The sequence below is a fragment of the Lissotriton helveticus genome, chromosome 2_1 (assembly GCF_964261635.1).
Source record: "Lissotriton helveticus chromosome 2_1, aLisHel1.1, whole genome shotgun sequence".
In the NCBI taxonomy this organism is placed as follows: domain Eukaryota; kingdom Metazoa; phylum Chordata; class Amphibia; order Caudata; family Salamandridae; genus Lissotriton; species Lissotriton helveticus.
In genome coordinates, this window is record NC_136059.1 from 1061899475 (window position 1) to 1061915858 (window position 16384).

Below are 16384 nucleotides of genomic sequence, written 5' to 3' on the forward strand. Positions count from 1 at the left end.
ATCCGTATTTGTAATGCACAAACTACTCACCCATGCGGGTCTCAAGGCACTGGGGGCCGTTGTGAAAATTAAATGAACTATTGCCCAAAGTCACATGCTGCTGAGCTGAGCTGAGCTGCCGCCGGAGCCGGGGATCAAACCTTGAGCCCTGTGCTCCGAAGTCAGCTGCCCTTGCCGCTGCACCACACCTCTCCACTCAAGGTAGGGGTGGAAAGGAGGAGGAGAGCAAAAGAGTCTGAGGATATTATTAATAGAGGGCCAGGAATGAGGATCTAGGGGAGAACAGAATGAGACGGAAGAGGACAAATGAGTAAAGAGAAAGAGAGAGAGAGAGGGGCAAGAGAGAGAAATCAAAAGAGAAAAAGAAGGGGTATAGAGTGGGAAGGGGATAGTAAGGAAAAAGTGCAACATGGTGTCCTCTGATGCTGATCAGGGTAAAAAAAGGACCAAAGGAACATACAAAGTAGCACACACATCTCCCCCAGCTCCCTGTAATTCATAGTCTGAAGATGCTGACCCTTGGCAAAATGCAGGCCTTGCCAAATTGACAATAATCTTTTGCATATTGAGTATAACATGTCATCATCATGTCTAACCTATATTGGATTATAGTCCATGTCTAATGGACATAATGGTTGTAACTTCTGGTTTCATAGGGGCATCCATAGTATTGTGTGGGCCCTAGCTTAATAGTAGGAATACCTGACAATTTAGGCACATCCATGGCCTGAAATGGTGATACATAAGCATACAGTGCCCAATATATTCATCAGTGGCAGTGTACATAGTAATATTTGATGAAAACTATGAATTTATGTTTTAAGCACCAAACTTGGATTTATTACAAATTAAAAGGTAGAATTTCAGTACTTGGAAATTGATCTTTTTTTTCACCATGCACGTGATACCTATTTATTTTGGGGTAATCACATTATGGGCCTGATTTAGATCTCGGCGGTTTAATCTGTCACAGGGGTGACGAATTTCCCGTCCGCTGAAATAAGACTGTATTTCTAAATAAACATTTAAAACAGATATGTACTCACTTACACGTGTATTTATTTATTTGCTTATTTGTTGTACACATTTATGTAGCGCACCAAGACCTGCTGGTGTTGGGGCACTTCACATAGAAGTAGATTTTATACAGTGACTGAGTACAAAATGTATATAAAATGTAAACATTATAAGAATGACATTAAGTTTCTTAAAAGCTAGGAAAAATACTATGAGTTAAGCTGATTATTCAACAAGAAGTTTACTTTATATGTGAGCTTTGAGTTGTTTCCTGAAATACGTAATGGGTGTTAGTGTTCTTAGCTTTGTTGGTAACAACTTCCAAGTGGAACTGTGGCTCTTGGGAATGATCGTTTCTGAGCAGTTGAGGTTTGGAATTTCCGGTAGTAAACACTTCCGGTAGGAGGAAGCTCCTGTGCCTTAGTCCTCATAACCTTCCTGGCATGTCATTTAGCGATGTATGGTGGACTGATGTTAATGATGGTTTTGTTAAGTAGGCAGAAGATTTGGAGTTGAGATGCTGTCAAAATGGGAGTTTTGCAGCTGTATTTCCTTTCAGTAGACTTGGCCGGTGAGCGTTGCCAAAGTCAAGTTTTGGGATTACCAGCGTGTCAGTGCATGAATGCTTATGTTCAGCTCATCTGTTTAGACCAGGTGCTGAATTTTTCTCAAGTTGTGTAGTTGAAGGTTGGCCGCTTTTGCAACATCATGTATATGTGGATTGAGGGAAAGGTTCAAGTCCAGTGTGTTATTTGAGTCATAAATAATACCACTGGCAAACACACACAGCCATACACACACACATACACACCAACCTCATGAAACACACACACAAAACTAGTACTTCAGTGACAGCAGCTCAACAGGTATGTTCACACTCAAAAAAGGCATAGCATGGGTTGCAAGAAAACAAGTTTTCCAATCCCTCAAACAGGCACAGTATGGCAGAGTGCACAGGCCTACTCCCTCAATACATACACAAGTGTATCACTGGCCAAAACAGTGAAAGATTTCCTCACACAAAAAGAACGTCATTGAAAGCTTCCTATATAGAAAAGATACAATGAATGTAATAGCAGGGAAACATCCCTCACATGCACAAGCAAAAAAATAAAGTATTTGCAAAAGTAGTGCAGGCTTCCTCCAGACAGGGAACAAATACAGAAACGGCGGAAGGAGTGGAAGGTATGTCATGTAGATAGGCTTTGCCTTTACACTGTGTTCAAATAGCATGAGCTTATTAGGAGTTTAAACACAATTTTACCTCTCTGCTGCTTTTGCACATGGCACATATTGTTATTAATGCTTTGAGCCTATTGGAATATTTTGCCTCACATGAGAATAATAATATGTTTTCCTATAGTATCAGCTTTGCTTGGTAAGCTATGTCTGAACAGTGAGTGCCGAGGCCTTCAAGCTTATTTCAACACAGCGGTTGTTGTTCGGTCTGATCAGCGCACGTCTTAGACATAACACATAGGCAGCTGTGGCCAACTCTGGCTTTTGGCGCGTTTAATAATGCACTGCTCTGAGCATGCACACACACTTGATGAATATCCGCATGCAGAGAGTTGGTGTAGAAGATGATGTGATCCCTTTCTACTAAGACCAGAGGTATGGGGCTGCCCTTCTAAAACCCAAAGAGACATTCTATAATATAATATAATATAATATACTAGCAAGGGAGGGTAAGACTGAGATTCTATTTAGACCTTTTCCCTTTAGCATTTTAACATGCTTTCACCCTTTGTATTTTATGGACTAGTAACTATGCTGATAACCTTGTTGCTTATAATATGTTTGCTTGTATTAGCCAAGATACTGCGCTTGAGAACACTGCATTAGAAATAAATATTTCAAACTTGCACGTGTCTTCATTCACTCCTCGTTTTGGACTGGTATGATAGTATAACGAAAGAGTGTTCATGTGTTCCACGTTACCTGAGGTGTTCTAAGTCCATGTTCTGGGTTGTCTAATCATTGGGAGCTTGTAAGAACCAATGAGACACTGATTGCTAGTCTGGTAGGGGAGTTTGGGCTACTAAGGTGAGTTTTGGTACACCCTAATTCACTGTGGTTCCAAGTCTCTATGCACAGTTCTGTGTAGGAGCAGAGTCCCTGCGACAGTATCTGACATACAGAAGAGACACGGCCAATCAAGTAAAAAAGAGCAAAAGTTTTTCTCAGCATGAGCATGTGCCCAACAGGCCACCCTGTGGAAACCCAAAGGTAGAAGACTCCCTGGGCAGGTGTCTTTCTGCTCCCTGATCAGCCTCCTTAAGGAAACAGCTGAGAGGACGACGCTGGAATGCCTACTGCACATCACGACCCACCTTAAAACGTTATTGGGGATATTCCATTTTCTCTAAACGTACACCATTATTTAAGGTTTGAGGAGAAATTAGTTACATTGTTGTTAACATTTCCTGGAGTACATTATTTCACTTTGTTACCTGTTAGCTTACAAAAAATGTCCAACTTTGAACACACTTGAAAAAGGATGAGGTCTTGACTAAATAGATTTCTACGCAAGGGAGGTTTGGTACCGAAAAGTTTGAAGATCACTGGTTTGTCTGAACCTGTAAAGTCTCTGTAACCTGAACGACAGCACTGCTATGTGATCCAGTAACATCTATCTTGCTATGCCGACCTGCCAGAGAGTTTGAAATTTTGATAATCTTTTTGTTTCTTCACTCTGCCCCTTTCTTTTTTTATTTTTTTTATTCAAAACTCAGGTAAGTACATAGAGAAATAAAAATATACTGTTACATTGTAAGTACATGATGAACTATAAATAATACTTTTCACTAGACACTTCATATTTATAGTTTTTTCCCCTACACCTCTGTTATTCCGCCATTACATTAGAGGTTCCCATATCTTCATACCCTTCTTCCTGACTCTTTGGTCTTTGCCTTTATACAGTGAAATTTCATGCAAGCAAATATTCAATAGCCGATGAAGCCATAGGTGGTATGTGGGTGGATCCATATCTTTCCATGCTGTAGCAATCAGCAGACGGGCTATAGCTAGTGTCATAAATACAAAATCCCTTTGTGGTGGATCAAGATTTGCCTGACAGTCATATCTTAAAAGCATCAGGGCTGGGTGATAGTGACTTCCTTATTAATTGTCTGAATCCAAAAGTCCTCTATACCTCCTTTCCGAATTGAGAGTTTGAGGCAGGAATAAAACATATGTATGCTGTCCGTCGGACCAGTTTGACATCTAGGGCATTTATTATTCTACCTCTTCCCCCACCCATGGAGCTTAGCCGGTGTATAATATATATTGAACAGGATTTGATAGTGCTGGGCCTTTAAATTAGCTGACAAAAAAATCTGTGTCCGCAGTTTGATTGACATGTCCAAATCGACCTCCCCATCGCCTAATTTTTCCGCCAATTTTGTTTCTGTTTTCTCCATTTCATCTGGGAGGATCTTGATTAGATCGTGATAGCAATCTCTGATCCTGCTATCCTGATGATTTATAATTTCCAACACTGAAATTTTATCCAGATTAAGAGAGCCACTGGGAAGGCTTTTTATACACACCTGCATATGGTTAAACTGTGTATTATTATTAATTCCATACCGTTGCACAAGCCCTGCAAATAAAATATGCTCAGTGTTGTGAAACAAACTTGCAACATTATCTGTACCCATCTGTTCCCAGTTCCTAACCATACCATCATATAGTGCTTCTGGAAGTAAAGAAGAGCGGGGTATACCTGTTATATCTGGGAATCTTCAAGAATCTGCTGACCTTTTCCGGATCTTCCAGAGTGCCTTGACACACTTAAATCGCGTTTTTTTTTATAATAACTTGGTTCAAGTTATCAAAGAAAGAGCCCTTCTGCCTCTCTCCCTATAGATATATGGTATACTGTGGGTAATCCTGAGACCTCTATTCTTACCTGACCTGGTATAACGAAAGTACCCATCTGCTGCAGTGCAGTGGCCCAGTAGTAAAAAAGAATGTTCGGGGCTCCCCATCCACCTCGTTCGCGAGGGACCGTCATAGATTTCATTGCTCGTCGTGTCTTCTGGTAGCTCCAAATGAAGTTGGAAAATATAGCATTCACTTTATTTATACTGGCTTATGCTAATTCCAGTGGTATTGCCTGGAGTAGATATAGTGTTTGAGAAAGATTTTCATTTTTAATACATTAATTATTCCAATTATAGTAAGATGTAGCTGATCTAATCGTCTAAGTTCTACATTTATTTTCTCCAGTACTGGATCAATATTAATCGCCCACAAAATATCCATATTGGATGTTATATTTACCCCTAAATACGTGGCCACTTCACTTTTGTGAATATCTTGTGTATGACACTGGGAGGAACAGATAATTTGAGTGTTCCCCTTATTCAAGAGGTACCCAGATTTCTTCTGCCATATTTTCTACCTCCCTAATTGCCGTATCCGGTACTGTGGTGATTATTGCGGTGTCGTCCGCTTACACTAAAATCTTGGTGTTATATCCTTTAATAATTAAAGGTTTGATTGCAAGATTATGCATAATTTGATTGATAAATTGATCTAAATAGATGGCAAATAGAATGGGGGAACAAGGGCACCCTTGTCACGTCCCTCCAGCTATCTCAATCCTCCCTGAGGTATTGCCCATTGCCTGCAGTTAGACATACGGTTTGTAATACATAGCTTGAATAGCCATCACGAGCTGTGGGCCCAGCCCCCTCTCTGCCAGGGCACCCCAAAGGTATTGCCACGATACCCGGTCGAAGGCTTTTTCGAAGTCCAGGAGTCCACAGCTACCTCCCTAGTTTCTAATTCCTCTATATCAAGTATTGCGATGACCCGCCAGATGTGATCCGTGGTCCCCCTGCCTGGGACAAACCCATGCTGCCACGGTGATACCAATGTTGCTATGATTCCTTGTAACCGTTTAGCTATAATTTTCGAATGAACTTTGGCATCAGAGTTCATAAGCGAGATAAGACAACATGAAGCTGGTAGTTCTGTTGGTTTACCTTTTTTGGAAAATATCACCACGTCCGTTCCCTGCCATGATGAGGGCGGAATCCCACTATGCTGCACACCCATGAAGAGATTGTGCATAATCGGAGCAACCTCATATGCGAATACTTTATAGAGTTCAAGCAGAATTTTATCAGGACCGGCTGCTTTCCCCATATGGAGAGATCCAATAGCCTCCTGAAACTCATCCAAAGTAAATTATTTATCCAGCTCCTGAGCTGTTGTTAAATCTATTGTTGTTTATACTGGCCACCTAGCATCTTTGTCTATCGGGCTCGTTTCTAGAGCATCAGCTTGGTACAACTTGCTATAGCACTCTGCCCCTTCCAAGCTGATTGTCAGTCATAACGTGATCAAAAATCTACTCAAAAAGGTCAGGATGGGAAATTGAAAAGAGTGACATGCCAAGCATAGACAGTTGCTATAATATATGAGAGGCTATATGGAATTGCATTTTGTGGGCTACATTTATCACATTTGACTATTTATATTTTTCATATGTGACTTTTTATATTTTTTTAGTTAAAAAAGGCTGAACATGTACCATTTTGCACCATGCTCTTAAACGTTTAGGGCACTCAATGTGAAACATTCTTGGATCGGGTAGGCTTAGTTGACGCACTAAGAAAGAACTTAAAATATTTCAGGAGTACCTGTTCAAAGAATAATGCTTTTAGCAGATTTATGTGAAAATGTGCTGCCAAATACACTACTTGGCCTGTTTTTTCAAACTTTTCTTGGGTTTGATTACTCCTCCCCTAAATCTTCTTGAAACAGTAAGGCTTGCTTGCTGCAGTTCAGTACAGGTATCATGTGCCAGCATTTTCAACAAATATTGGAAAAACCAATGGGTCTCGCATTTGGAATGTATTTGCATTGCCAATAGTTTTTTGGCAATGCAGTACTGTACAGTCAAAAAATTAGAGAAATAGAAAAAATGTGTCTTAGCATGTTGGGTGTATGCGTCATGATGCTACTGGCGTCTTTCTAAAGGCTTGCACATATGTAATCACATATGCTTATGCATACATTATCAGGCATGTGTGCACCAATTATTTCATCCCCTTTGGTTTTGCTAATTTCGCTGTAAGTTGGTAGGGTATGGCCAGATGTGGGTCCCTTGCTCACTCGGCCACTGGATTCAAGATAGCCTGGCTGATGAGGGTTATGAACCCGAAACCGGTCCCAGGATGGTTGTTTCCGGTCCAGGGAGGACAGGGCTTGGCAGTTCGGGCTGGACTGTTCCCATGAGGCACAGGGTCAGACTGATTTGCATATGGCCATGTCTGAACTGGAGTGGCGGAGTGAGTGAAAGAATGATGATGGATTAAACCCAGATCAGTTAACTGAGGGTGAGTGCTTGCAATGTTCAACACTCTGTCCATCATCCCCTTTGGTTTTGCCAATTATTTGGTTTGGGCACCATTTAGTTTTGTTACTACTACACTACTTGGATCGGTAAATTAAAAAAATAAATAAAACAAACAACATTTACCTGTGTGAAAGCGCTTTTTTGAAAGTGGAGCGAGCCAGCAGCACAGTGTAGCTGCCGGACCCTTCACGTGTTCTTTTAATTACCGCTAAATGTGGGAGAGCAATGAAGTAGCAGGTGGAAGACACGCAAAGGAGAGTGGATGGAGGAGTAGCACTCAAGGAGAATAACAGACAGGGGAAGTATTTTGAAAAAAGATAAAGAAAGATTAGAAGGCTGATGCATTGAGCAGGAAAAGAGGAGGAGGGAGCAACACTGAGTGCCTGAAGTGGAGGATGGTGGGTGGAAAAAGCATCTCAAGAGGGAGAGAACAAATGGGGAAGGAGGGAGCAACGTACGGCATTTGGACAGGTGATGCACAGATTTGGTGGCTAGGAAGCTACAAATGATGGAGTGATCCTGAAAACACATTCACGCTTATTGAGTGCTTAAAGAAAAAGTAGTTCTCCAAATGTGATAAGGTGGAAGGCTAAAAGTCAACCAGTTAAAAGGATGATAAAGAGGCTGTGCTCCAGGGGAGGGACCAACACAAGAAGAGGAAGGAACGCCATAGAATAAGAAGCAAGCACATGAGATTGACAACAAAGCTAACTAACTGTAACCAGTAGGTAGGCTGTAAGAATTTGGTTTGGTCCATAAGAGCTGGTATGTGAGACCTAAAAATCACCAGGATTCAATGCAATTAGGACATGGAGAAATGAAGAAAACATTTTAACAAACCACGAGATAGAAAACACTGCCTATCACATGTAAACCTGTTCTAGGAGGGGAGGCTATTGGGATCACATCTTACTGTAGATAATTGGAATATAGAGTTTCTTCTTTCCTTCATTATCGTATTTTTAGATATTTTATGAGTGAACCTAACTCCAAGGAGCAGTGGGAGCACCTCATAGAAAACATAAGCTGATGGTACGGAAGTAGGACGCTAAGTCATACAAATCCTAGGCTACCTGCCCCAGGAGTGAATAACTTGATGGTAGTCCAGGCAATAATATGTTGTACGAAAAAAATATACAGAAGCACAACATCCTGGAAGTAGCCAATACTTTAAGGGCATGCAAGATCAAGTAAAACATGCAAAATATAAACGGGCACTTAATCACAGACATGGATTACCATACATGTTTTGCAATCATTGTCCATAAATTGGATAAGTGTTTTTCCCAGTAAAGTTTAGGACATTAATATAGGGCCCAGCAAGGACCCGTATCAACGTCTGTCTTCATTACTAGAGGGTCTGAGACATAGAGGGGCCCGTCCACTTAAAGGCCTATCTGGTCCCATCATCATAGGAGTTCTGTTTTTTTGTTCATATCTCCGACTGCTTGTCCCATTAAGGATGCATGCTGCGTTCCCAAATTTAATCTTTTTCAATGAAATGAACATATAACATTTTTTGTTTACAGAGCAACCGTTCAGGTGTGTAATAACGTGCTTATGTTTCGGTTTGCAGAGATGACGCAGCTTTGGAAGCATGTGTCGTCAAAGTCATCAGCCTGGACGAAGGATGCGAGGCCGGCCCTGAGCTCGAGGACTCCGCCTCCTCCTCAGTGGCGCGAGAGATTCTGCAAGAGGCGCCCGAGTTACTCACTGAGCAACTGGCTCATCTCCTCAGAGGTGAGAGATGGCTCTTTCTATTAAATACTGAACGGTTTAATGGGGTGTTGCGGCAACTGCTCATGCAGAAAGGCTGTAATCCATTCTTTGGTTAACAATCCCTTCCAAGTCGGCGGGGAGCGCCATAAAAGAAGCAGGGAGTAAAGAGTTTGTTAAAGAGTAACATTATATTGAATATTAAAAATGTGCATTTAAAAATAGGCATGAGGGGACGTGGCCGTATCAGAAGAAAAAGATATTAAAGCAAGCTGTCTGAACATCAGCCGGGGAGCCAGCATAGCTGCTCTAGTTGTTTTAAGTTTATGTCCCGGGGCTGTTTGGCGTTGGCAGTAATGACGCTCTTACCCGGCAGTGGACAATGAATATGGATCACGCGCCCTTGCGCGCATGTTTAAACATCTCCAGATCAAAACAAGCTCGGGTAATTCTGTTTTGATGGGAAAAATTTGTAACTTTCATTAGTATTTCATTTCAAGGAAATGCTGTAATCAAAGCGCCATTACTCTTGTCCCCGCTGTATTCCCCGGCCGCCCACCTTTCTTCTGAGCAGTGGGGCATGAAAAGCGCCACGAGAACTTCTGAAACTTTACACGAACGTGATACGTTCGATTGGGCGGAGGTAGCAGGTGCTTCTTACAAAAAGGGACAGAGAAGGAATAGACCGGTTATGTGCCACATACAACTTCATCGTTTACAGCAGTGGTAAATGTGCAGGACAATAAGTGGCAGGGCCCTCGTCAGAGGAACACTGCAGCTTACACCATCCATTGACCCCGCAGTGCTGCCAACTACTGTACCAACACAACTACTAGGCATCACACTCCTACAAGTGCGACAATTAGGGCACAAGTCCTAAAAAGAGAAGTGGGCGGACTAACCTAGTTACTTAGGCAAGTTGCAAGTGACATAATGACGCGCGACATCACGGCACACATCATCACGGCGCACAACATCACGGAGCATGACATTACACATGGCATCACAGGAATTGACATCATAGAAAGTGACATCACAAGCCACAACTTCACAGGAAGTGGCATCACAAGAAGTGACATCAGATCTAAAGCCCTGACATATATGTTTAGCAGGTATATCCTGTGTGCGTTTGAGCGCATTGCAAGGATAATAGCACAGTGAGCTATGGAAGATGATATGTGAATTCTACACTTTGCAATCCCCCAGTTTTATGTAACACATCTTGTTCATTCATTTACAAACTTATATAATTTATTGTATATGTAATATGCGCATGTTGATGTAAAGCGCTCTGACAATTTGCATTGGGTTGAGTAGGGCTATACAAGAAAAAATAGTAGGACTTAAATTATTTACACGCCTACTCAGGGAACGTAAGCTCTATATAAATGCAATTTTTTTTGTGTAAATACTGGGAAAGACCAACACATCTGACATTCTTACAGTGCATGCAAATCTCCTAAACAGGGACTGATCAAAGTGAAAAGCTGTTTCTCTTAAGTATGTGTGAAGTGTTAACAAGCTGTTTTCCCCTCTGCTTCATTTGCATTAGGCGTGAGTTTCCTTACTGCTTCCAGCTTAAAAAGAGACTCGGACAAAACGAGGTCTGCTGACCCCTCAAATTCTGCCTTTGTTGAGGGCCCACAAATCAAACACAAGGAGATGCTGCCAGCCGCGGCCCGTGGAGGGCGTTGCGGTGGGGCAGAGAGGCGGGGAGGGGCAGGGTGGGGGGTGCTAAAAACCGGCATATGGATAACTGGAGGTAAGTAAACAATTTAAAAATTGTTTTATTAATTAAATTGTTTACTTACATCCAATTATCCATATGCTGGTTTTTTAGCACCCTCCCCTCTGCCCCACCACAACTCCCTCCAAGGGCCGCGGCTGCGGAGTCCTGAAACTTTTCAAACACTCATCCACAGTCACAGATCTGGGTTGAATCCATCATCGTTCTTTAGCTCACTTCTCCACCCCAGTTCAGATACAGCTATATGCAAATCAGTCTTGACCCTGTGCCTCATCTGAACAGTCCAGCCTGAATTGCCAAGCCATGCCTTCCCTGGACCGGAAATAAGCATCCTGGGACCGGTTTCTGGGTAACACCCTTCATCAGCCAGGCTAGCTTGAATCCAGTGGCAAAGTGAGCAAGGGACCCATGTCTGGGCATGCCTTGCCAACTAATGGCAAACAAAGCAAACACAAGGAGATGATGGATGGAGTCCTGAAACTTTTCAAACAACTCACCCTCGTGTTTGCTTTGTTCACCCTGACGGCAATTCATACCATTCAAAGGCCCCCAAAGCCATATGAATGGCTTGGGTGGCACGTATTAGTGGATGTTAATGAAAAGTAATTTAATCAACAGCTGTTGTTGTGCTCATATCCCAATTTGGCAGACAGTGCCACCATTAGGCAGACCGTTACAAGCACCAGTGCTAAGAATTAAGTGCAGATGCCGAGCACCAGAAACCGCGGGCTCAAACTAAGCACTGGAATACAGTTGCATGCCTGTTCACTCCCTGCACAAGTCCAGGGCCATACCTTTGGGATTGGGGGGTTTATTGTTTAGGGTGTGACACCCCCCAAATAAATGCATTCTTAACTTGGTAGGTGGGTCTGAGTCTCCGAGTTGGGTCTGCTGCCTCTGTATCATTTTTTGTTGTTGTAAGCCAAGAATGAAAGACAAAACTGTGACTTTTAATTTAAACAGGAGAGAGAGACAGAGGCAGGGACAGAGATAGAGATACCCATTTGGTGGAAGAATTTCAAAATGTGAAACCAGAAAACTTGGAATGATTCTGGCTTACCTACTTGTCCAAATTGTGAGATGATGCTAGGAAAATATTTTATATTATAGAGCCGACTTTTCCTTTAGTCTCACATGTGAGACACTTTTAAATACTTAAGTGCAGGATGTGCGCTGTACAAGCACCTCTTTTGCTTGACTTTATCGATTATAATGTAGCTCAATCTGTAACATAAATCTAGGCCACTTTAAGGGTTTACCTCACTATTGACTTGCTTCTTTGTTCAATAATGTCAATGTATTTGTTGAGGTGTGAGCCATGAATATTTCTGAAAACAATTCCTTTTAATAAATGTCTGTCTATGTAGTGATGTAATCTGATTTACTAAGATAAAATTCTCCAGCATGTTAAAGAAATACACTTTTTAAAAAGAATTGAAGACATTGCAACACAGACTCTTAGAGCCAAGCCGGACTTGGCTCTGGCTTAGCTCACCATTTTAATTTGCCTCTTTGCCCTCCTCTGTTTGTGACTCTGGCTTAGTACATGGTTCCATCAGTCACTTGATAAAATATTTTTTAAAAGATGATTTGTCAACTGTACCATTAAAGCTTTTTGTAGCAGAGATGAAGAAGAGTTTGTGAAGTGAAAATACATTTAAAATAAGTCTCAGGTCAGGAACTCCAGGTTTTTGTGTTGTACACAACCTAAGTCATGAGTTCCCAGGGAGAACTACCAGGCCCAGGTGGGAAAAAGCAGGGGGTAGCTTCTCTGTTGGTTATTTAATGGTTTGGTAGTTGGGACTGGGGGTCCCGAGTCAGGTCTGCTATGTCTTTTTCAGTTTTTCTCATCATGCTTATTTCACTAAGAGGCTTTAACTTAATAACTTGGTCATTTTTGAATTGGGATCCTAAATATATATAGTGATTGTATTCCAGAAAAATTGCAAATGTAGGCCCATAGAAGTACTCCTTGAATAGGTGTACATTTACTTCTTTCTGGAATTTATAAACACTGGCAGTCTTAGGCTTGGAAACCCGGACCACTCTCCAGATTCCAGGGATACTACTGGCAATCAAACAACCAAAATGTGATTGGATGAATGTGATCAAGTGATCAGGGACTAATACATTTCCAAAGACAAGGCTCAATTTCATTACCCAACAAGTCCCTTCCCGCTGGGTGAGTGTAATACCAGACTTACCAACATCCTAATTTTATCGTTGTTATCTCTGCATACAATTTGTGGCAATACAATCTTTATTTATTATGTTGACAGGGTTTGGCAAACTAATACCTAATTCTATTGTACTAATAATTCAAGAATAATCAGCTCTAAAAAGACAATCTCATTTGTATATTTATAATAATTTAAATAATGTGAAAATACTCATCAATACAAAATACCGTATGAATCACAGAACATCACGGGAAACAAAATTAGAGAATTAACAATAGATCTCATCTCAATAACTGTTCATAACTGTTCATAAAAGAGTGGAAAGGTGAAGAGACAAAAGATTCAGAAACAATAATACATTTGAAAATGATAATGCTAATTCAGTTTTCTGTCTATATTAATCCAATAAGAAATAGGAAAACTACTCTATGGCCACAAGAGCAGTATGAGCCCTCAAGAAAATTTGAAGAGACAAAGACTAAGTCAGGAATCAGAAGACTGGAACAGCCAGCTCAAGAATAGGAGTCAGCAACACTGGCCTCTCCTCACACAAGAAACTCATCAATGCGCTCCTTCCCCTCCCACCGGGAACCTGAATTGTACCATAAGACCTAAAAAGACCAACCCACAATTGTATTAGAACTAACAATTTCTCCTCATTCGATTGGTTATGGAAGGCGGTGTACTGTCACACCACTCTCGTCATGTTTCTTAGTTCTGAGACCTCATTGTTCATTTATACATCTTATCAACTTCCAGTCCAGGAAATATAAATTTGAGTTGCTGTCATCGTACACATTTCCTCCATCCTGGTCATGTAACAAACTCTGTATCACGTTTGTCTATTTGAGCCTCTTTTTCGAAGGAAGTGTTCTTTCTCTCAAAGTTTTATTTTGTATCTCCATGCAAACTCTTGGCAGGCACATAGGACCATGAAGGACAATTGTCTTCCACCTTCCCCTTCTCTCTCAGAATTAAACCGCATTTATTTATTTCATTAACCCAAACGTTTCCTGCAGAGCAGAAAACCATACTTCAAATTCAATGAATTTCGCAAACCAAATTGCCTAGAAGGAACTCATCCTGTTACTCACGATTTCACAGACAAACTCGCAAATCATTACACAGACAAAGCAGACACATTGGACTCTTACTTAAAACAGAAACAAAGCACCAGAACTAACCCCTGTACACAACAATAATACAAGAATACTCTAACCCAGCCTCTCCGTTTCTTCCAACACATCTCACATGATAAATATATGGACCTGGTCAAAGCAAGCTGGCCTGCCGGCAACCCTTCTGACCCCTGTCAATTCCCAACGGGTCCCCCGAAGGGTCGCTTTTTCGGAGATCTTTTGAGGCATGCCGGATGGTGCATGAGGGTGTGCGGGGTAGGGGTGGGTCCTATATTAGGGGTAGCAGTAGATGCATGCGTAGTGAATGAAAAACTGGCAAGCAGTCACCTCATAAAGGTTATAATGATGTTACATCCCTCTTGGCAGATTAAAAAACTCTAATTTAGAGTATAGCCCAGAATCGCACATCGTGCCTAGGTATCAAAAAACGATCAAAATGTTTCACGCCTCTGTCGCAATCTAAGGTCGTTGGCGCTTCTTCAGGACCAGGACATAAAAACAATGGTGAGGTTCACGTGAATAGTGAAATAAAAATGTATACCCAAAGTACAGGTCAGGGTGGGCCATTATGCTGCTTCTGACCAAAACCTAGGACAAGAAAAGAGAAAAAGAGAGAATACAATGGAAGTGCATTAGCCTTGCTTAATACAACTTAGTGTGCCACTATCGTGTGCATCACATACCAATCTCAAAACAAGAATAGAGAGCTAGACCTGTAGGAAATTAGTCATTCCCTTATTTAGCAAAAAACTATAGCTGGGAGCCTTGTAAAAACATGTAAACATATCATGGTATAACACATCTCAAAGGAAACCATATTGCCAAACAGATGAACTACACCCTTATCCATGTATCAGTGCATGTCCACAAGCGAATAAAAGGCCCCTTTCACTTGTTTCTTACTGAAACCAAATGAGACATTAACCCCCTCAGTAAACACTGAAGTGCCCTACACTCAAGGGATTCTTACCTTCCAATATGAGCAAATCTCGCTCCAATAGCTTTGAGAGTAAGGCGCCCGCACCTTGTCAGGCTATATTGTAATTGGTGCCAGCAGCATACCACCTATCGCGTTCCGCCGACTCTAAATCATTAGTCCACTGGACATGGCGTGAGCGTGGGCTTTAAACGCTGGAGCTCGTAGATACCTGGGTCCTACTTCCTGCCAGGGGCGGGCCTGGACCTAAGGTCGGAAACGCGCATGCGTGTCACCTCATCCGCAGCACGCATGTGCAAAGTTGGAACCACTACTCCCGGGAGCATGAGCATTCTAGTTTGCGAGTGGATATAATACACATGGATGCAGGATATCAAAAGAATGTACACCAGTAAGGCGTGTACTTTAACAACAAGGATAACCCCCTATAGACCTCATGCTCTCAATGTTACCACAGGAGGGGTCTAAGCCAATATTACTAGAGGGGCATAAAAACAGTGTGTGTCACCCGCTTCGTGGAAAGGTCAAAAAAGGTAACCCTGGTGTGTGTATACCCTAGAAGCTCCCATCCATTACATCAGAGTAGGTCTCATGCAGGAAAAGAAAAGAAACCAGAAGGGATAGAAAAGTGTGAAGGTCCCTCGGCTAGACTGTCGTGCCATAACTCTATCAAAACAAGGAAGGGGGACCAGGGAGCTGGTTGATGGTCCAGTGTCCACGCTCCCAAGAATGTATTACATCAAAAACAGGACACTGTTCCAAAAGGCTGGGTCAAATGATCCAAAGGCCTTGTGATAGAAAAAGGTGGAGAAGAAGGGATTCCTAAGTAGGGCGGACCCAACAAACAAGGAAAGGACTAGTCTTGCCTCTCGTTGCCCTCACACACCCCTGGGGGTGTCATGCTTCATCATCGGGCTGTGCTCCTCGTTGGGCCGGCGCTGCAATTCCCAATGGGTCCCCCGAAGGGTCGCTTTTTCGGAGATCTTTTGAGGCATGCCGGATGGTGCATGAGGGTGTGCGGGGTAGGGGTGGGTCCTATATTAGGGGTATCAGTAGATGCGTGCATAGTGAATGAAAAACTGGCAAGCGGTAACCTCATAAAGGTTATAATGATGTTATATCCATCTTGGCAGATTAAAAAACTCTAATTTAGAGTATAGCCCAGAATGGCACATTGTGCCTAGGTATTAAAAAATGGTCAACATGTTTCATGCCTCTGTCGCTATCTAAGGTCTTTGGCGCTTCTTCAGGACCAGGACATAAAAACAATGG

General features: G+C 42.0%; 1 protein-coding gene across 1 annotated transcript in view; it reads left to right on the top strand.

Annotated features, from left to right (window-relative positions):
* The window catches only part of PRUNE2 (prune homolog 2 with BCH domain), a 1307647-nt gene that overhangs the window by 284358 nt on the left and 1006905 nt on the right, over positions 1 to 16384 (top strand). Inside the window, exon 4 of the mRNA XM_078677810.1 lies at positions 8970 to 9133. Within this exon, the coding sequence (XP_078533936.1) occupies positions 8970 to 9133 (164 nt within the window). The remainder of the gene's footprint in view (positions 1 to 8969; positions 9134 to 16384) is intronic.